The 21585-nt window shown below is 48.7% G+C and overlaps 1 protein-coding gene across 2 annotated transcripts in view; it reads left to right on the forward strand.

Moving 5' to 3' along the window:
• USP34 (ubiquitin specific peptidase 34) overlaps positions 1–21585 on the forward strand; it is a 2681755-nt gene that overhangs the window by 1378894 nt on the left and 1281276 nt on the right. For both annotated transcript variants that reach the window (XM_078649291.1, XM_078649292.1), the window contains exon 46: positions 16865–16942. In XM_078649291.1, the coding sequence (XP_078505417.1) occupies positions 16865–16942 (78 nt within the window). The remainder of the gene's footprint in view (positions 1–16864; positions 16943–21585) is intronic.

Raw genomic sequence — 21585 nt, forward strand, 5'->3', positions numbered from 1 at the left:
GTCTTTTTGATTAATTTGATTAGTTTTCTGAGACTTTTTGTCTATTGCTGTGCTCCACTCAGCCTTCCCTTGGTATTTCAGTACATGGAGAGATCGGGGGCCACATCTCTCCTCGAGTTAATGCACGCATACCTTACTAAAACTGATTAAATTTGACTTTAACAAACTTTATCACATTAACAATTAGGTGTGCAAAGTCACTTCTCAATTCTGCAGCTCCTGCCACCTTGCCATGTCATTGACAGATCTACACCTTATTTGTCTTTTGTGCTTGGAGCACGACCAAAACTTGAAGTTGTGCTCTGACTGCCTGGCCATGGCTCCGGAAGCTTTGAGGGAGCGATCCCTAAAGCCGCTTGCGGCCCGGCGCTCGGCACCATGTTGTTCGCCTCATCGGGTAGGTCAGGTAAGAAGCATAGAAACATAAGAAGTCGAAGCCTGCTTTGACTTCTCCCCATCCATCAGCCGACATGACAAAGGAGTCTCGGTGCTCTTGGCCTTGTTCTGTGGAACATGTGCCTGGGCCTGCTCCAGGCTACCCAGCCTTCCTGAGAGCTGGAGCTACCCCCACCCAGCTCAAAGAATTTTATGATGCCATGTGCCTCGTATTTGAACTACCTGACCCACCTGGTTCACCTTCGGGCCTCAGAGGGGGCTCCAACGGATTCCATGCTGGTGGCTCTGTCCCTCTACCAGGGTGCACTAGCCCTCAGGTGAGGGTACACTGGCATGAGCCACCGATTTGCTCAAGCCAAGACTCACCCACAGAATCCGGACTCAGGCGCCTCTGTGATTCTGCACCACTCTGCACCCGACGCCCACGGCCCGACTTTGAGTGACACCACAAGGATGTTTCCCCAGCGATCCTGATTAGGGATTTGGTGACCCCCGACCTGCCTTGAATTTGTACCCGACGCCTGCAGCTTCAACCTTAGGGGTTCCCCCGACTGCGATCGGTGCTGATAATAAAACTTGATGCCTGAAGACACCCCTTCACCTGATGCCCCACGGCCTTGGGTGGCCTAACAGATGGTGTCCAGGCATCCCTCAACAATCCAACTTACCTCTCCTGCTGGTGGGCACCCTCCGGAAACCTTGACCAAGCCTGCAGCATGTCTTCCAAACCGGAGCTCTCCATTAGAATCCACAGGGCTCCCGATATCTCCTTGGCACTTAGTATCTGGCTGCCTACGTGCCGATGCTGGGGCAGCTCCTGTGCTGATTGTTGGTCCCTACAGTGCTGATCTTAACCCCAGGAGCATTTTCTCCCACAACTGAGTGGCCTGCTCGTAAGCAGCCCCTGCCCGAAGGCCCCCTTAGGCGCTTGGTTAACACTGGGCCTCTGCACTCTACAGCCCGCCGCCCCAATGCCGCGTTGGTGCATCTAAAGTGCCTCCTTTACCCTTGGGGAACCTTGGTCTATCCTCAAACCACTATCCTTGTAGGTTTACTTACCTGCAAACCAACAACAATTTTTTCCCCCATTGGAGCCCATGTTGTGGTTTTTTTCTCTGTCAACCTGTTTTGTATGAAACAAAAATAACTGTGCTTAAAATGTAAAAATGTCTTCTTTACCTTTGTATTGTGGGACCCACGGTGTGATATTGAGGCATATCAACCCGAGTAGTCAATGTAACTAAAAAGTAACGCAAAAGAAGTCAAAATTAATTTCAATGTATTCTGAACTCTTTTGAAAGCAAATAGAAACCTGTAACGATTCCCATTCCATCCACAATTGCATTTCTTTGTGCAGCCTTGCATTTGATAGTATATTTTGCCTACCTTTGCCAAGTCCTGCTTGGTTCTAGAAATAAAATATAAGTATACCTTTTTCATACTTGCCAAATTGGACTGGATTCTGTCTCTGAGTGTATGCCATCAGTTCTTCCCTGAGCGAATACAATAAATGCTTCACACCCTCTGATAAGCCTAACTGCTCGACCATACTACCACAAAGAGAGCTGTTAGAGATTGTCTAATTTAGCCTCTGCTATACCTCTGGGGATCCCCTGGACTCTGTTTACACTATACCTTACTTTGGTATAGTATATACACAGCCAGCTTCCTCTACTTCTCTCTTTAGAATTCCTGTAATGAAAGCTTTTCTACAAGGACTTAAGAGTTATTCCAACTGGTAGCACCATCTACACCACCTCTGGCATCTAAATAGATTTCTAACAAGCTTAATTAGTTCATCATTTGAAAAATGCGCACACACCAATTGCAATTTCTTTCATGAAAACTCACTTTTCTCATTGCAATTACTCAGAAGAGTAGGAGAAATTCAAGCACTAACTTTAGAAGAACCATTTATTCAAATACATAGGGATAAAGTGGTCTGAGAACAAACCCTACATTTTTGCCTAATGTAATATTGCATTTTCACATGGAACAATCTCTAGAATGAAAAATGTCCTAGCTAACGTAACGGAAAGTTTCAATTCTATTAAGGACTCGGAAGCGAGGATTATGCTATCACTTTCTATGCTTTATTGCACAGCAGTCATTTTAAAACTTAAACTTAGACCACATTTCCCAAACACCCTTGGGGAACAAATGGTAAAAAAAAAACAAAGAAGGGAATAACATATCCCTCAGTCCATTATGGCCAGTCACAGTCCAGGGACCCTTTCCTAGTCCATCCTTGCTGCCCTGCTCATCCAGTTCAGGTGTTCTGTTTTCCGTAATCTGTTCCTGGAAAAACCAAAGAACATATGAGGACCTAAGCCCAGAGAGGCCAAGCAAGTCAGCTACAAGAGTATACAATGCAACAACTGTAAATTAGCAGAACATGCCAAACTATCATAACCCTGAACAGGTTTAAGCATCAACATCAGACTACTGCATTAGGGAAAAGCAAAACAATACTGCAGATGTAATCAATATCGAACGAAAAGCACATACTTGCTCCCAATGGGGGGAATCTCGAGAGATCTGCGGTGGTATAATCCTCGCCTCGGTGGTATAAGTCCTTAATAGAATTGAAACGTTCCGTTATGTTAGCTAGGAAATCTTTCATCTATGTCAGGACCGGAGGCTTCGGATTATGCTGCTTCAGAGCTTACTTACCACCAAATGGGCCATATCAATGACCGGCTTAAAATAGAATTTTTAAAAGTTGAATCTGAGGACCAGTCTGCTGCATTTATAATGTCATCTAAATGGGCTCCCAGTGAAAAGCCTTTCGAGGCCATAGCGCGTCTTGCTGAGAGAGCCCCAAATTGTCGTAGGCTAATACCTGCTACCTGCATAACCCAACGCACCCAACGTGCGATGGTGTGTGATGAAACTGCCTTGTGTGGCTCTTTAAGCGCAATTAAGAGCTGTCGCACTCCAGGAGGGTGGAGTTGCTCAGACATCTCCTCATATGCCTTCAGACAACGCACAATGCAAAGTTGAGAAAAGTCTGGGAACGCTGGGTACTCAATAGTTCGTGTATGCGTCTTAGTCCTGCGATTAATAGTGAAAGAAACCCCCAAAGGAGAGAAAATTCTGCCAGTGATGTCCAGATCTCACACATCCGAAACTCTGCGGCATGAAATCAGACAAAGAAGCATTGCTAGCTCCGCAGACAGTTCCTTGTGGGAAAGAAATTTTGTTGTGCTGCCATGAAAGAGGCAGATTAAGCGCTCTGTTGACATCCTAGAGCTCCAAGTACCTGGGTTCCGATGGAAGCGATAAACGGACACCTCTCAAGAGCCTGCAAACGAAGGGATGTTCTCCCACTGTTTTGCCATCCGGTGGGGAATGCCCTGTTGAGATTGCTGAACGGAAGATGTTGAACGACCGGTAAGCGAGACTCTGCTGAGCTAGATGTGCCCAACAATTCAAAACATGGACCACGTCGGCACCCACAGGATCACAACGCCGTCACACACGCCAACGACACCATCTTGTCCAGCCCGAACGATAACGCTTGACGGTGCCATCTGACCAGGCCCTGGACAAGAGGCTCTCATCGAACTGCGAAAGGGCCGGGAGCGACCATCGTCCCCTGTAATCCTCCACGCCATGAGGTGGAGAGAGCCTTCGAGAGCCACCTGATGAGGAACCCCGTCCGAATTGAGGAGAAATTCTGGAAAGCGGGGGAGTGCGATTGGAGAATCCCAAGAAAGTTCCAGAAGATCCGGAAACCTCACTTGAGACCTCCAAATGGGCGTGATGAGATCCATGCCGGCTCATTGTCGCTGCATCTGGGCAGACACCCTTTTGATCATGGCGAAAGGAGTGAACGCATAAGTTTCCTCCTGTGTCTAATCTTGCAGGAACGCATCAGTGGATGCCGCCAGGGGGGTCCGGCCTCAAGCTGAAGAAACTAGGAAGCTAGTGATCCAACCTGGAAGCGAAAAGATCCACTGAAAAAGGACCCCAAAGGTCCTGCACCCAAGAAAAAATGTCCGGATGCAACTTCCACAGACTGGAATCTCTGAAATGGCGCAACTGCGAGTCTGCCACTAGATATTCCCGACCTGGGAGATACTCCACCGTTAATGAGATCCGATTGTTGAGGCAAACGTGCCAGATATTCGCTGCCAGGTCCGAAAGCACCTTTGAACGAGTACCTCCTTGGTGGTTTATATACCTGACCGCCGATACCTTGTCCATTTTTAAAAGGACGCAAGACTGCACCCTTTCCTTGGTTCAACAATGCACAGCAAAAGAGCCTGCCAAAAGCTCCAGGCAGTTGATATGAAGCTCTTGTGGTGACCACGAACCGCCTGTGGAGAAGTTTCCGCACCTGGCGCCCCAGCCTGACCTGCTCGCGTCTGACTCTATGATCAGGTCTGGGGCGGATCCAAAGATCGCTCTCCAGTTACATGCTTCCTTGAGAGAGTGCCACCGGCAAATCTCTTCCACAGCTTCCCCCGAAAGGGAGACTGGATGGGAGTAAGGGAGCCCTTTTCATAAGTGCTTGGCTTTGAGCTGCTGCAAGGCCCGATAGTGAAGGGGCCCCGGGAAGATAGCCTGGATCGAGGCTGACAACAACCCTACGATGCGGGCTATCTGCCGCAGAGGAACCGTGCCCTTGACCAAAGTCCACCTGAGCTTGTGGCAAATTGTTGCCACCTTCCGCGAGGGAAGACTGAGAGTTGCGGTCGTGGAGTCGACCACGAAACCTAAAAAAGTGACGCGCTGAGCTGGTACTACGAGGGACTTTTTGGCGTTTATGACAAAGCCTAAGCTCTCTAACAGACTTACGGCCTGCTGTAGCTGGTCCCGATGCATTCCCGGATCTTGCGCCAGCAAGACCATATCGTTCAAGTAAACAATGAGGCCCGTGCCTCTCACCCGAGTTACTCCACCACCGGTTTGAGAACCTTGTTGAAGCACCAGGTGGCAGAGGCGAGCCCGAAAGGAAGGGTGGTGAAGTGGTATGCCTGACCTTGGCAGAGGAATTGCAGAAACTTCCTGTGAAAAGGAAAATAGGGATGGCTAAGTAAGCATCTTTGATATCCAACTGGACCATCCAATCCGCCGGCCTGAGCACGTCCCGGAGGAGGTAAATACCCTCCATCTTGAAATGGCGTTAAACCAGCCATTTGTTGAAATTGCGCAGGTTGAGAACTGGACGTTGCCTCCCCTGTCCGTCTTGTCCTCCACGAACATGTTGCTGAGGAACCCGAGAGGATCTAAGACTGTGCAGCAAATAGCACCTTTGTCTAAGAGAGCAGAGATTTCCGCATCTATCAGGACCACTTCTGGCCGGGAAAACTGAATGGTGTTGGGCGGAAAGGTCTTTCTAGGTTCACCGCAGAAATATATCTGAAACCCCTGCACGGTCTGCGGGACCCAAGAGTCGGACGTGAGCGACCTCCACACACAAAAAGGGGGCCAAGCGACCCCCCACTCTGAACACAGAAAGGGAAGAAACACTTGACGGGATTAGTGGCGTTGTCCCTTCCGCGGAAACCTCTGTCCCTGGAACGTCTGCCGTGGGACGGGTAAAAGTTGGAGTACCGTGCCTGCGTTTGGTACTGCCCTTGTATGGAGCCTTGTCCCCTGGAATAGTTGTAGTTGGGGACCTGGTCGGTCGAGCGGCCCCTTCCTCGACCGGCCCTACGGAAAACCCGTGATGAAAAGACCACTTTCCTAATTCTTTTATGAACGGTTCACCAAACAAACCTCCCTGAGCAACCGCTCCAGCCTCCGAATCCGCCAAGTCTCCCAACATTGGGTCCACGTTAATCAGAAATAACCTCCTGCGTGCCGTGGATTGCACACAATTTGCGTTTCCTAAGAATACTATCGCTCTCTGCGCCCACCCAGAGAGGGCCTCGGGCAAAATCAGGGCTCCTGAATTCTTGGCATCCTCAGCCATATCTAATGTCATAGTCATGGGCCTGAGGGCGTCCAGGAGTTTATCCTGGCACTCCCTCCAGGAGCGGACTATCCCCTTCTTGGGATCCTTGATGAATTTAGCGAGAAAAGTCTCCATTCTAGGGTCGAGCTCAGGTGTTTGCACGAGTTTCCCGTCAAGGGATTGGCGAGGGCATTCGGACCGCAGGTGACTGCGAGCCTCCTGGCCCATTGGCGTGCGGATCCTACTGGTCACATAACCGGCCACCTAAACAGAAGGCATCCATTCCGAGGACCGTGGATGCATCAAGAGTTCTGGGTCTAACATATCCGAACCCCCCGAAGGAGCCTGAGGGTCCGAGGGGAGCGGTGATGTGGCGGGACGCCACGGCCTGGAAGGTCCTGGCTCGTCATCTGTATCCCCATGGTCATCATCACCCATGTCCTGAGCGGGCTGGGTGGATCAGTGGGTGCTGCAGGGGGAGTAGGGATTACAGGAGGAGGCTGCGGAGCGTTGTGGGCAATGAAGGCTTCACGCATTCGCTCAAAGGCATCCTGATCAACACCTTCCACCTTGAGACGTTTTGCGGTTACCAGGTCGCTATTAGGGACCGCTTCCTGGATAGAGAGCGCAGGTGGGGTCCACCGAGCACAGAACTGCTCTAGTTTCTAACAAAGGCGCTCCTCAATGGGGCCTATGACCTCTTCTACGGCGCGGTAGATAAAGGAATCCACCGTGTCGTAGAAATTGTCATCCCACGGTAATTGGTCAAGGGGATCCCCCCCCCCCAGTTATTGTCTCCCTGTTGGGACATGTTAAAAAAAAAAAAAAATTAACCACTGGATAAAGTCAAGGAAAACCAGTGGAACCCCCTACAGTCTACTGACTGGGAATCAGTCTGCTGGGGACCAGCGCAATTCACAGGGTTGAACCCTAATTTAAATGATGAGGGTCGGAAAGAACCTCAGGGACGCTCTAATGCTTGTGCAGGGAGAAAAAATACACAATATCAGTCCTGGGACTGTCCCTCCAGGCCCCAATTTCAGCCTGTAAACTTGTTTGCTTGATTGCTGAAAGCACTATTACACCTAATGGGCCTCAAGGAAGGTTCACTCACACACCGACTCAAAAATCGAGTGTTTTGCAGGCGTGAGCCAAGCTCTACAGACCCTCGAAGACGGTGTCCGTCTCTAGTGGTCGTGAAGCCAGGCAGGCAACGGTGGGCTGAATGAAAGGAATGTAGTTAGAAATTCCACGCGTGCCTTTGCCAGCTAGAGGAGCCACCGCGTTAGAATCATGCGACTGCGCCCCTGGAGGTCCGGGCTGCGAACCACGCCTCACAAGCCCTTCAGGCAGCGGAGCCGCGTCGCCCGGAGCCGGACAGCGGGACCGCGATGAAAAGGAAAATGAGCCGAAGCTCAAACAAAAATTCCCACACACACCACGCTAAGAAAATCCTGAGGCTTGGGGACAGATGGAGCGCTTTGAAGCGCTCACTCGACCAGGCCGACTTCAAGCCTGAGGTGAGACGCCGTAATGCGCTAGCAGTAGCTGCGAAAATTCAGCACAATAAGGTGATTAGCAACAAGTATGACACAATGCGCATCAAACAAAAAAGGGGCAGGGGCGGGACGCGTAATGCAGTCCCGCGACCGGCCTTACAAATGTATAAATTCGAGAAACAGTCAAGAGAAAACTGAAAACACTCATCTGAAGCTGTTGAGCAGCAAAGAAAGAGGATGAGCAGGGTAGCAAGGACGGACTAGGAGAGGGTCCCTGGACTGTGATTGGCCGTAATGGACTGAGGGATACGTTGGTCCCTTCTTTGTTTTGTTTTCGACCATTTTATCCCAAGGGTGTTTGGGAAATGTGGTCCAAGTTTAAGTTTTAAAATGGCTGCTGTGCAATTAAGCATAGAAAACGATAGCATAATCCGAAGCCTCAAGTCCAGACCTAGAATTACCTTTGTTCTTCCCTCAACTAGAATCAGTAGCAGAAAGATCTTTACATACATTAGATGTCAAAAGAGCACTCCTTATGATGTAGATAGAACACAGTCTTTTCAGAAAAACACAACAATTTGTGTCATTTTCTAAACTACATAAAGGGAAATCAATCTCTAAATCAGGTATTGCACTTTAGATAGTAACATGTTTCCAAACATGCTGTGCTAAAGCCAAAAGAAAACTCCCTATTCCACCAAGGGCCCACTGCACATGCAAGAAAGGGGCTTCAATAGCATTTGTAGGGAATATTCCAAGAGCGAACATATGTAAACCAGCTACATGGACTACACCAATTATATTTACAAAACATTGTGTAGATGTTATGGCACTAGAACAAGCAAATGTTGGTAACGCAGTACTATGTACAATTTTTCAAACTAATGCATCAAGCACAAGTTAATCACTGCTTACAGGGAGAACTGCTTTTTAGTCTATGCTAAGCTTGCATGTCTACAGCCACACATGCTATCAAATGGTGAATGATCCAGTAAGCATCTGTTTGTGGCATGTAGTGCTGTAGATTTATATGCTCCCACTCTCCTCCCCGGTGACGTGTGCTCTTTGCATTTATATCCCCCTTTGAGCACTGGTTTTGTACATCAGTGATCACTGTTTCATGTAGTTGTGTGAATCTACGAACCATTTGGTCTTACCATGTGGATTTGATTTGGTATTACCATACCATTCATTTCTGTTTTCGTGTTATTGTTTCAGGGCTATATTGATCTTTTTACACACAGTTTCCACATCCAGTGTCTGTAGTGGCTCCCCTTGGGGTGTATAAGGTTTCACAGAAGAAACTGACGTCTGTGCACCAGAGGGGACTTCTATAACTCCACTTACATCACAACTGAGGTTGACGTCATCACAGAGTTGTACAACGCCATCCCACAGCACACAGTTTAGCTCTGGATGCCTGTTCGACCCTTGGAGCCCACCAGGGGGACACCTCTGGTTCCAGTTCTGAGTCCACCATCCCCTCAGAGGTCCATTCTTGTTTTCAGAACTTTGATTTTGGTCCCAAATCCATCGACGCCTGAAGACTCTGAGGTGGTGCCGGTTCACCCTTGACTGAGGCCACACATGACATTGTGTCGACAATAGAGGATTACCTGGAGGAGATGAGCTACACGGATGTTGGCCCAAAAGGCGAGCTTCAAAAGGGAAGCCCCCTTTCAAGGGCAAATAGCAAGCACGCAAATCGGGAGGCTGCCCTATTGTGTAGGTAGACAGGCTAGCAGCGGTGTTAGAGAGGGTAAACCAGTTGCCAAAACGCCGCCTTTTACTATGGGCGTGTAGCTCACTGGTATCCACACCCCTAGTGTGGGCTATCAAGCTCTTGAGACCAGGAGAAGGGTTCAGCCATCTTGAAAGTGGGCAGCATAGGGTATTCTGGGATAGCTAGATGCCACACTTCAGAGGAAGATGTCATCAGGTGACAAGGACCCTGGTAGCCCATTGTCTAGTCAACGCATAGTGAACATAAAAAGGGCATCCTTGGCACCCGACCTCACATCTCATTGGACATGGGAAGAGGATCGAAGGGCTGCCCTGCTTCACCGATGACCCAGCTAAGAGAGGCTGCATCGATTTGGATGCACCTGTTGTACCTGGTGGCTAGCAAATGAGAAAGGACTGTGCCTGCTGCGTCCTGCTCATGCAGAAGTCGACTCTTGAGCCCAGGTGAAACAAGAGACTACAAGGGTCAGTTGGCTTACCTGTTCGTAGCACAGGGCCATAACAGCTGAAGATGCCTGCTCGGGCGAGTTGGTATCTCAGATTCCTAAGGCTGCTGATCCCGCTGGAGTTATAGCATGCAGTTTGGTCACCCTGAAGGCAAGCTATCGCAAAAAGAAGGAAACTGCTGTACTGGGTGACTTGTAGCCCAGTAGAGACTGGACTTCTTCCCAGGTCAAGAGGACTTCAAAGCACGTCACCCCTATGACTAGAGTCTCCTCACCAAGGCCATGGACGAAGGAGTAGCTGTAGGAAGACCCCTGCCGACCATCTGCATCTTCAGCATCCTGAATCCCCTGCATCAGGATCACTCAATAGAAGTCAATGGCAAATAGCCACTGACGCTGGAACTGAACTGATAACTGCTTTTCTAGAAAATGTAGCTGTTTCTGTAGACCTTGCTCGTCCCCCTTACGGCTTCCCTGCCGTAGTTGGCCGCCTGAAGGACCACTAAGTAACTTGCGCTGGATGACGCTGTTGGTTAAGGAATATTGTAATTTTATATTCCAACACCTTCCCTACTGTTACGTGGACTGGTGTTGGAATATAAAATTATAATATTCCTCAAAGACTTGTTGGTTATTCCTGCTCTTCTCTGGTGCCCAAGAGGGAAGCAGGCTGCCTTCTAATTTTAGACCTACATCCTCTCAGCGCCTCCCTCCGGAAGGAGAAATTCAAAATACTCACACTGGCCCAGGTCTAGTCTGCCTTTGATTGCACAGACTGGATGGTGGCATTGGACCTGCAGGATGCCCATTTTAGTGTACCTGTCCTGTGGGCTTATCTGCGCTATCAGTGGCGAGGCAGGATCAATTTCAGTTTGCTGTGCTCCACTTTGGTCTCACCATTGCCCCTCTCGTGTTGATGAAGGAGATGGTTGTGGTAGGAGCACACCTTTAGAGGTCAGGGATGCCAGTGTTTCCCCTACCTTGACTACTGGCTTCTGAAGGCAAACTCACCCTAGCTGTCGTTCACCTCCTCCAAGTTACGCAAACCTGTCCTCTTTGGGGTTTACTATCAATGTATCTGATAGACTACTAGCCGCACATTCCTTAACGTAGAATTATCCCCAGGCGTGAGACTGGATCCAGAAAACTTTTTGCCACAGCATCCCTGCACTCCAGGGGGGACGGCATTGCGCGACTCCGCCCAGGCGTCATCTGCGCACGGAACGTCAGCGAGGTCACATGAGTTCCACTCCGGCGCTCCTACATCAATTTTTATCCTTTTCCGCGTGCAACGCGGATCCGGTCTCTGTTCCGGGTCTGTTTAGGCCACTTTTTCTTAACTGTTGTGGTTATTTGTGTGGAACAGTGTGCGAATGCCTTGGGCTTTCAGTCTTGCACATCGTGTGGGCGGCTTATGTCAGCGACGGACCCTCACCTCATTTGCATGTGGTGTTTGGGGGAAGATCACGGCTCCAATAATTGCGAGGCGTGCCAACAGTTGAAGCCGAAGTCTCGGCGGGAGTGCCGGTTTTAACTGCTCTCGGGGCATCTCTCAAGGTCGTCTTCATCTCCTCGATCAGCTTCTGCGGAAGGTTTTCAAAGCGGGCGTCGTCGTCCTCATCCCTCTCCTATGCCGCAGGAGCGTCGCTCCCCAGTGGGTAAGTGTCGCAGCTTGTCCCTGGGGCCTGGTTTCCGGGCTGTTGGGGGCGTGGGCTCTCCGCGGGTGATGCGGCCCTGCTTTTCAACCAGATGAAGTCGTATGCGGAGGCCTTGCTGGCTTCTCCTCCTTCCCCTCCTGGGACGTCGGCGGATCCCTTGCATTGCGCGTGGCCCTCCGTGGCGTCGCCGGCAGCCCCGGCCCCGACTGGCTCAGCTCCAGGCTTGGAGGATGTGGTGCCGTTGGGGTGCTGCCCTTCGGGGGTTCCTCCTTCGGACCACGGAGCCTCTGCCTTGCCGCAAACTCCTGCGGAAGTCCCTGTGGTGTCGCCTGAGGTTGCAGGAGCTCGGGTTGCATCCCGAGCCCCTCGCGGCCCTCTGGACAGGCGGCTGCCTTGTCTACGGCTGAGGTGACGCTGCTACGGCGCTGGCAGCTGCTGGCTCGGGCGGGTTCACAGGGGCCGGTGGACCCCCCTCGTCCTGTTATGGGTCGAGGCTAGAAGGGGACCACTCATCCACCTCCGGAACCCTCTCGTCCCTCCACGCAGGCGGCTGCCTCGTCAGAGGTCGAGGTCGAGTCTGAGGTTGAATCGGCTTTGGCGACCCCCTACGTCCCATTCTGGGTCGAGGCTGGCGGAGGGCTTCTTGTCACTCCCCCGGTCCCTCTCGTCCCTTCACGCAGACGGCTGCCTCGTCGGAGGTCGAGTCGGCGCCGGTCCCTTGGCCACTTCGGCTCAGTCTCAGTTCTGGTCCCCGGCGCTGTGTGGCGTGGGAGACGCCTGTCCGGTGTCTCCTTTGACGCAGGATGGTGATGACGTCCTGCCTCAGGCTGCGGAATCTACGGCGCTGGACAAGCGTCAAGGCGCGGACTCGTCTTCAGACGCTCCCTCTCCTCCGGAAGTTGGGTGCCTGCTGGTGTCGTCCTCACCGGAGACGGGCCGCCGCGTGGTGGCTTTTTCCCCGGCGTAATCAAACGGCGGCTCCCCACCATTCCAAAGACCGCGGTTTTCGCCGGAGGAGCAACAGGTCCCCCACTTCTCGGTCCCACCTTCTACTTTTCAGGTCAGGCCTTTGCACGCCCTGCTTGGCTTCGGGGACGGCCGCCTTAGTTTGCAGCCGTCGCCCACGGAGGAGCTGCTTTCTCCACCGCGGGGCCCTACGGAAGCAGGTGCAGCCTTCACTCGCGCTGTGTCCACGGCTGTGGGTATTTTGCTCATAGGTGACCCGGTTGCTCATTTTCCTGCAGATCATCTTCTGGAGGTTCTCCACCAGGGCTCTGGTGGGAGGGAGCTGTTGCTTCCCTCCTTTCTTCTCTGATGGGGACTTGGGGGCTCCCGCCACAGGGGACCCGGTGCCCCATCACCTCCTGCACCGGCACCTTCCAGCACTGCGTGACCCGGCATGTCTTCCCCTCCACCCCTCTGCTTCCAGCCCACTTTTGTGGACTGCTTTTCCCTCCCTGCCGCCACTGTTGTCTCCACCATCCCGGAAGGCCCACTGGCTGGACTCTTGGAGGCGCAACGTGTTTGCCTCAACCAGCGCTGTCTGCGGGCCCATAACACCTTATGTGTGTTGGCCAGGACCACCTCTTCTTTGTGGGACTTGGCCGAGTCCTTGGGATCCGCCGCTTCTTCTTCTTCTTCTTCTTCTTCTTCTTTTCCCTCTTCTTCTTCTTCTTCTTCTTCTTCTTCTCCCCCTCAGTGACTGGTGAGTTGATCTGGTTCTTGGACCTCCTTTTGGGCGAGTCGCCCTTGTTGTGCTGTGTGTTCAATGGCCACTCAAGCCCTCCTTGCTGAGACTGTGGCTTGTTGGCTGTTGGACAGCCCTTGTTTTTCTCTGTGTGTTTTTTGCTTGAGGTATCTGCGCAGATTGGCCCTGAAATTAGGCCTTCTGTTTTTATCTTGGGCTGCATGACAAGCCTTCTGCGGGTTTTTTTTCCCCCCGCGACTCTTTCATTTTTCCTCTGCTGCGTAAGTTTCTTCCAAAGAGGGTTCCCATGTCTTGGGACTTCACAAACCCTATGTGGGGTAGTGGTAGCTGTTATATATCTTGCGCTGTGCTAGGGGGTTGTGGTCGCCTTCGGACCTCTGCTCTCCAGGGCGTTTATCTATGTTGAATATGCTTCTTTAGGTTGTGTGCGTGGACCCCTCGTGGTGGTGTGTCCGGGCATTTCCTCACCTTCATGCTCCTGTCCTGGAGGCTGAGACGGTTTCATGTTTTTCCCTTTTTCAGGCATGGCCTGCCCGGTCTTCCTAGGGGCCCCGGGCTATTCTTCCAGTTTCTGGCTGCCTATTGCTGCCAGTGCAGCTCTGTTAATTTCAGACTATGGTGGGTTTGCCTTCTTTTTCCTCGTTTCCTTGGGCCCTCTAGGTTTCTTCTTCTTCCTCTTCCTTACCTGGAATTGGCTGGAGGTTCGGTTGTCTTGTAAGGGCGTGGGGTGCTTCGGCCACCCCTGGCCTTGCCCTTGTTTCCTCTGTTGAGTGTGAACGGGCTTCTCGTTCCCCTTTCTTCTTCCCACACCCCTCTAGGGGTCGGGGATGTCCTGCGTGTGGGGTTCCCCTTGCCTGGGAAGCAGGGCTCCTCGCCCTGTAGGTTGGACTGGTCCCCTGTGGGACCTTCTGTTATGTCCAGGCTGGTGGGGTCCTTTCGCAGACCCTCCTTCCCCATGGGTATGGCTAGGGTATCTATTCTACGTTAAGGAATCTGCGGCTAGTAGTCTCTATCAGATGTACGAGTTACTCACCTTCGGTAACCATGTATATGGTAGAGACGATTCTAACCGCAGATTCCTTCACGGCCCACCCTTCCTCCCCGTTCTGTGAGGACCTTATTTTGGTTGGCCTTCTGCACTCGCCTTTCGGTGGATGACTGTTTCTGTGGGTGCATTCTTCGCTCTTTGACAGGATGTTTTTGTCTTATTTCTTGTTCCGTCCTCCTCTTTGGCCATTTAGAGGATGGGTCTATAGGTACTCCTGTCCCCCTCTGTCCTGGTTGCTTCGGGATTGGGGCTTGCCTTTGCTCCCGTCCCTCCCCTTCCTCCCTCTTTGTTTCTAGGGTCCTGGCCCCTCTTCTTCCCTTTGGGTTGGGGTCACCTGGCAGTGCTTTGCCCTTTCTTTCCTTGGGGGATTGTCGCACTCTCTGCTAGGGTTGCCTTGGAGGGTTGTCGTTCCCCGTTTGTCTTCGAACTGGTTCCCCTTCGTTGATCTTGGTTGGGGTTATACTCCTGCTCAGGTTGTGATGACATTTTGCATGTGTGCCTTGTCTCAGGAGGGTACTGTCTACATTATGGCAGGGTGGCTGTTCAGGGATGGGCTCTGTTCTTTATTCTTTTCCCTGCCTTTGGGTACTGCAGTGTCTGTCATTGCTCCTTATGGTGGTGTTCCTCAAAATTCAGTTTTCCAAATGTTCTGCTATTTCGCACACTGCTCCCATGTTCCCACAGTATGTCTGGTTGCTCCGCGCTGTGGCGCGGAAAAGTTCTCTGAAACTGACGTAGGCGCAGGGATGCTGTGGCAAAAAGTTTTCCGGATCCAGTCTCACGTCTGGGGATAATTCTACGTTAAAGAATCTGCGGCTAGAATCGTCTCTATCAGATATATCGTTACCGAAGGTAAGTAACTCGTACGTCAGAGTCACACCTTATTCCTTCTCAGAGGCTCTCCTTCATTTGAGCCATTCTGGGCACGATTGGTTTTGTGCCTTTTCTCTGGGAAAGAGTCCAGGATATTCCGGATATGATCCCAATCTTTCAGCCTCGGTCATGGATTTCAGTGAGGTTGATTCTGAGGCTGCTGAGAGTTACGGCCTCCTGCTGGTTGAACATGCAGAGTGGCATATATAGGCTTTGCAGTGGAATCTGAAGTCTTAGTTGGCCCATCATCAGGGGACCTCTCTGTGCATGCTCATATTTCAGAGGAGAATGCAAGAGGACTGCAATGGTGATTGCAGGATCACGATTGGGTCAGAGGCAGGCCCCTCTCCTTTCCCTTCCCAGAGCTGACAGTGGTGACTAATGTATTGCTTCTGGGTTGAAGTGGCCATCTGTGAGAGGTGGAGGTGGAGGTGGAGGCCTTGGTCTTGGTAAACTCCCAGCTTCGACTCACATTGGTCAGAAAATTACCTTGCCAGCTTTCTATGCTACACCTCACGCTTCTAAGGAAGAGGAGTTACTCCATCGCTTGGACCCCAAGAGAGCGCTGAGCTTTTACATATATCGTACCAGTGAACACCAGGTAGCCTATTAGCTCTTTGTGGGGTTCTCTGGAGTAAGAAATAGACTGTGCAGAACAAATTTATCTCCTGCTAAATTATGCTCTTCATTAAGATCTGCTATGCTATAAAAGCAGCTTCCAGAAGTTCTGTGTGCTTGTACTACCAGGGCCAAAGCTGCAACCACTGCATTGGTACGCGGAATCTCTGTCGTGGACATTTGCCTGGCTGCTTCATGGGCGCCCCTCCATTCGTTCATGAAGCCGTATTGCCTGAACAGTCTTGTTTGCTGAGAGGGATATTTACCAGCATACCAAATACCCACTGAAGGACTTTATGGGTTGAGCCCATCTACAGGCTGGCCTCCAAATAGATACTGCTCTGGTATCTATTCAAAAGGTTAGGAATCTACAGCTAGAAGCCTCTATCAGAAGAACAAGTTACTTACCTTTGGCAATGCTTTTAGTGGTAGAGACTCCATCTAGGTGTAGATGACTCACCCACACTCCCATATTCCCCATTCTGTGATTGGGCTCTACATATTAACGAGATCCCAAGTCTAGGAATCTGCACACTGGTCACATAAATTTGCTTTTGGAGTTTTTGCATCAGTGGACATGGATAGCTCGAAAGCATCTGACGTCAACGCACAGGAGTAGCAGCCATATCGACTTCACACTTCATTTCTGGAGCGGAACTACATCAGTGTGGAGCCTTATGGCACACCTTACTGGACACAGAGGTACTGCTGAAAAGTTTCTGGATCCAATCTTACGCCTGGGAAACATCCAAAAGGTGAGGAAGCTGCAACTAGAGACCAACTCTACCGTTAAGGATGGTACCAAAGGTTAAGGTACTTGTTGGTTAGATACTTTGAAAATGTTTACTTTGCTTTTCAATATATATGTTTTGTCATCGGTCTCTTTCTTACGTTTTCTCACTCTAATGCTGATTTCTTTTAAAGAGAAGTTTGTTATTTAATTTCTTTCACGTTGCTTGTTTATGAACAGGATTGCGACCATGTCAGTCAGACTGCTGAGGAATTCTATACAGTGAGATGCCAAGTAGCTGATATGAAGAATATTTATGTAAGTAAATGCTTGTTTTGCTGAAAATGAAATTTTTGTATGGTTTGTTTAAAGACTAGCGTGATAGACCAGGTCAGTTACTGGGTAATTCAGCCTGGTTTTGACACTACAGGATCTCTTTTTCGTCTTCTGCTGTACGATTAGTAACTCAGTACTAAAGTTCTGTAGTTATTTATTTAAACCTAATTTTAAACTTTTATCACAAAGGCAAGGAACATTAAATATGGACAGGCATAAAAAGTGTTTTTTTGTCACTTCATCTATGGTTAACTTGCTTTTAACAATGGCATGTAGGCATTTTAGATGCATTATGTTGGTTCTCTTAGTACAATTCTCATCCCCATTATGAGTTAATTCTTTAATGGGTCACATATATTCTTCCGAATTCATGTTCTATCAGCTGCCCCAATTTAGTCTGCTAACCTGTTCATTAGCGATTGCCCCACTTGTAGACATTACCTTTCATTTTTGGTTTTTATCATCTCTCATTGTCCGCATTCATTATCCGCAACCCTTGTCTTGACATTTCTTTATTTATTTAAGTACTTTTCCTCACACTTAAATGCACTGCACCGAACAGCCCGGTCGGTAGTAAGCTCTACCTGAGACTTGTTTAGCTCTATTGTTGCTCACTTGCTAATTTTTTAACCTTACACCACTTTCTTTTTAAAGTTAAATTGTACAATTAAACTGTTTTGAATTTGACTGTTTGCACCAATTACCTTTCTTTCTGCTCTCCCCCCGGTCTCAGTCTTCCAGTTAGCCCGCGCTGAGAATTGGTTTACTGGTCCACAGCCAATCTGGCGATGGAGGAGGGGCGGAGTTAGACATACTCCGGAAATAGTTAAAGCTACGCTGCTGGCGTGCCAAAAGTGCACCTAAGGCAAGCCCGTCTGCGCCCGTCCGCGTCTGGCCGGGGCCAGGGGCCAATCATTATGCCCAAACTCTTACTTATACAGTACTAGAACTCAAGAATTTGGCCCCGCAAGACAGGCAATTGCATGACCTCCCTCTCCAGCATGAACTAGTAGAATTTGGTCTCTTTAAGCGGGGCCAGTTGTTAAATCTCTATAAACATAGGGACACTTGCCAGTCTCCAAGCCAAAACACTGGTTACTCTCAATCCAAAGCAAAACAACCTATAAAGGACTTAAACGGCATGTACTTAAACACTCATTCCATGGTAAAACACCAGTTGGAACTATTTAATCTACTAGACACTGACTGTCCTGACATGCTGTTCCTGACAGAGACTTGGCTGACAGAGGAATCTACTCCAGATATCCTAGCTGCACTGCCTGTTAACTATTACGTCCTACAAGTAAATAGAGCGACGGGGAGGAAAGGAGGTGGTGTAGCAGCCGCTATCAAAAAAGGATATCCTTCACTGCCATCTCTCAGCTAGAGATAACACTAGTAGATAACCTAGTTATTAAACTTCATTCCCCAAACAGCACTGTAGTCTGTGTTTTTCTGTATAGGTCACCCACCACTATGCCGGACTTTCCTAAAGTTTTGCAAATTGTATGGCATCTCTGATAGTGGACTATGATACAATCCTGATCATTGGTGACATTAACTATTGGGCAAACGAGGTGAAAGGGGGAAAGAGCGCCAAGGAACTAACCAGTGCCCTTCAAAGTTTGAACCTTGTACAACACATTCAAGGAGCCACACATAACAAAGGCCATACGTTAGATCAAGTGTGGTCCATCAACCTTAATCTTCAGAATTATGGTCTGACCACCACACTGTGAGCTTTACTATGTGCGGTGCAACTCTGCCAAATACTACGTCCCTGAAAGAGTGCGTATCCAGGAAGTGGAATCGCATCAATTTAGAATCCCTATGCGAGACCTTGAACCATAAACTGCCAGATATACCGGACGATATAGATATACTGGAGAAAGCTATTACCAACTGGCAATTGAATGCTTTTAATATACATGCTCCTCTTCAGAATCATACCTCCCGTATCAGGCATCATGAAGCATCCAAATGGTTCACTGCTGAACTAAAAACAGCTAAACTCGTACGTCAAGCAGAAAGGAAATGGTGTAGCACCTACTCACCAGAATCCAGAGAATATTACCACACTAAACTTGTGACCAATAAAAAAGCTATTCTAGAGGCTAAAAAGATGTTATTCTCTAATAAAATACTAAATTTAAAACAATAAAACTAAAGACATCTTCAACACCGTAAAAGAGCTAGCCAATCCCGAGCGTATCACCGCCCCCCATCCCTGCCACACAAAAGCTAAGTAATGAACTAAATTCTTTTTACCTTGAAAAAATCAAGAAAATTCAGGATTCCATTGGCTCTTAACTATGAGAATGTGAGGAAACCACCTGGACTAAACAACACCTCCTACATGGCCACCCTCTCCTGCCTGAGGAATTAATTGTTCTTTGAACTTCTTAATAAAGTTAAATCGGGCTCACCAAATGACATCTGTCCCCCAAATATTCAAAAAGCCATTTGCTCAGAAATTCCAGGAAACATCCTTTCCCTACTCAGCCTATCCCTCAGTCAAGGGACAGTCCCACTAGCCTTTAAAGAAGCTGTAATCATCCCCCGCCAGAAATAACAAGGGATTGACCTGCAGAAATTAGATAATTATAGGCCTATATCTCTTCTGCCACTTCTAGCTAAGGTATTAGAGGCACACGTGGCTACACTTTTTAGTGCCTTTATAGAAGACACCAAATTCTTAGACCCTCATCAGGGAGGCTTACGATCTTCCTATTCTACTGAATCTGTCATTCTATCAGTCATGGATGATTTCAAAGAAAAAGCCAAAGTCAACTGCACACAAACTCTGATCCTCCTGGACTTGTCAGAGGCGTTCAATACCGTTAATCATGCTATATTGATGGAACGTCTTGCGGCAGCAGGTCTCAGAGGAGTAGCCTTAAAGTGGTTTCAATACTTCCTAGTAAAGTGTGGCTATTTCCTTATAAATCCGACACTTGCAACCTCAGTTGTGGAGTTCCGCTGGGTTCTTCACTGTCGCCGCATCTTTTTAATGTATATATCCAACCCCTCATAACCACGCTCTGTCAGATGGGGATACAGATATAAAACTATACGGATGATATGCAGCTGATTTCCCCTATAGAGGATTCAATACAATCCAAGGAGTTTGTTAAGAGTACCATGCTTTTCATCAGGAACTGGATGAATACAAATCAGCTTAAACTTAGTTCGGATAAAATCATCATTATCCCAAACAATAAACTACAGCACTGGACCCCGACCCATTGGCCCGAAGAAATGGGACCAGCACCCACCCCTTAGACCTTGATTAAGAGCCCAGGCAGTCATATTGACTCTGAACTCACTTTAAACTCGCAGATCGGGGCGGTCACCTCTGCCTGCTTCTTCCAACTTAGGAAACTGCGAAAAAACAGAAGGTTTTTCAACAGGAAATCTAGCATCCAAATCATCATCGCCTTGATCCTTTCCAAAATGGATTATGCCATTGCAATATACCTAGGCCTTCAGCGCAATCAGTTACACCGCATACAGCTGATACACCTCCAGGCAGCAAGAAACATCTATCAACAAGGCAGACCCTGCCATATTAAACTGCTGCTGAGGGAACTGCAGTGGCTCCCTGTGGAGCAGTGCTCCATGTTTAAAACAGGCTGTATACTGTTAACAGCATTCATGACACTGGCCCTTAGTTTATTGCCTCACAAATATACAGATACTATCCTATGCGCACGCTAAGATCCATGCAAAATAATCTTCTGGTGGTTCCGGGTTCAAGACTTAAACGCCTAGGAGGATCGCGCTTCTCCTTTCAGGGACCCAAGTTCTGGAATGCCCTGCCGTTGTCATTGAGATTAGAAACTGACCATCTGTGTTTCAGGAAAAAGCTGAAGACCTTGCTTTTCTTGCAAGCTTACATTTAGACTCGACTTTTTGTGCTTTGTCCCCAAGGATGAAATAAGGTATCTCCCAGCGCCAACAAACCTGTTGGTGTATGTGCGCTCTACAAATTATCATTAACATAACATTGCACTGCAGTCCCCTTCATGTTACAAAATGTGCTATCAATCCATATAGTTATGCCTTTTGGGAAGTCTGGGGACCTGTCAAATCTTGCAACATTGTACTACATTGTGCCACATTTTCTTCTACATTATCACCCAGCCCAAGGCTCTTCCTGTGCACTGCCTCATTTAGTTTTTTATTTTATTTTAAAATTATTTCATTTTTTTGGTCTACATTGTTTTTACTGGAGTTTGTTTAACGCACACATTTTTTTTCTTCTGTTAGAGAAGTGCTCTTGTACTGAAGGAAGTATTGTTTTTTCCATTGTTTATTTCTTTTTAATATGTACATTTCTGCACTGTGGTATTTCTTGGTTTATATCTAAATATTAGAATGTATCCGCCTAGTTAGGGAATCTCAGAACAGGTTTACATTTTCAAATTAAAATCTTAAAGAAAACATGCTTATCAAAATGCACGTCTGCCATTTTTTTTTTTTGTCAAATTAGAGTTCAAATTTCAATCTAAAGCCTCTCGATGAGAGATTGCCTCTTAATTGCCTTTAAAGGAAAAAGTCAAGCCTCCCAAGTAGACCGACCGGAACGCAGTGGAGTACCAATTAGGAAAACATGTTCTGCTTTT

The sequence above is a fragment of the Lissotriton helveticus genome, chromosome 6 (genome assembly GCF_964261635.1).
Source record: "Lissotriton helveticus chromosome 6, aLisHel1.1, whole genome shotgun sequence".
In the NCBI taxonomy this organism is placed as follows: Eukaryota; Metazoa; Chordata; class Amphibia; order Caudata; family Salamandridae; genus Lissotriton; species Lissotriton helveticus.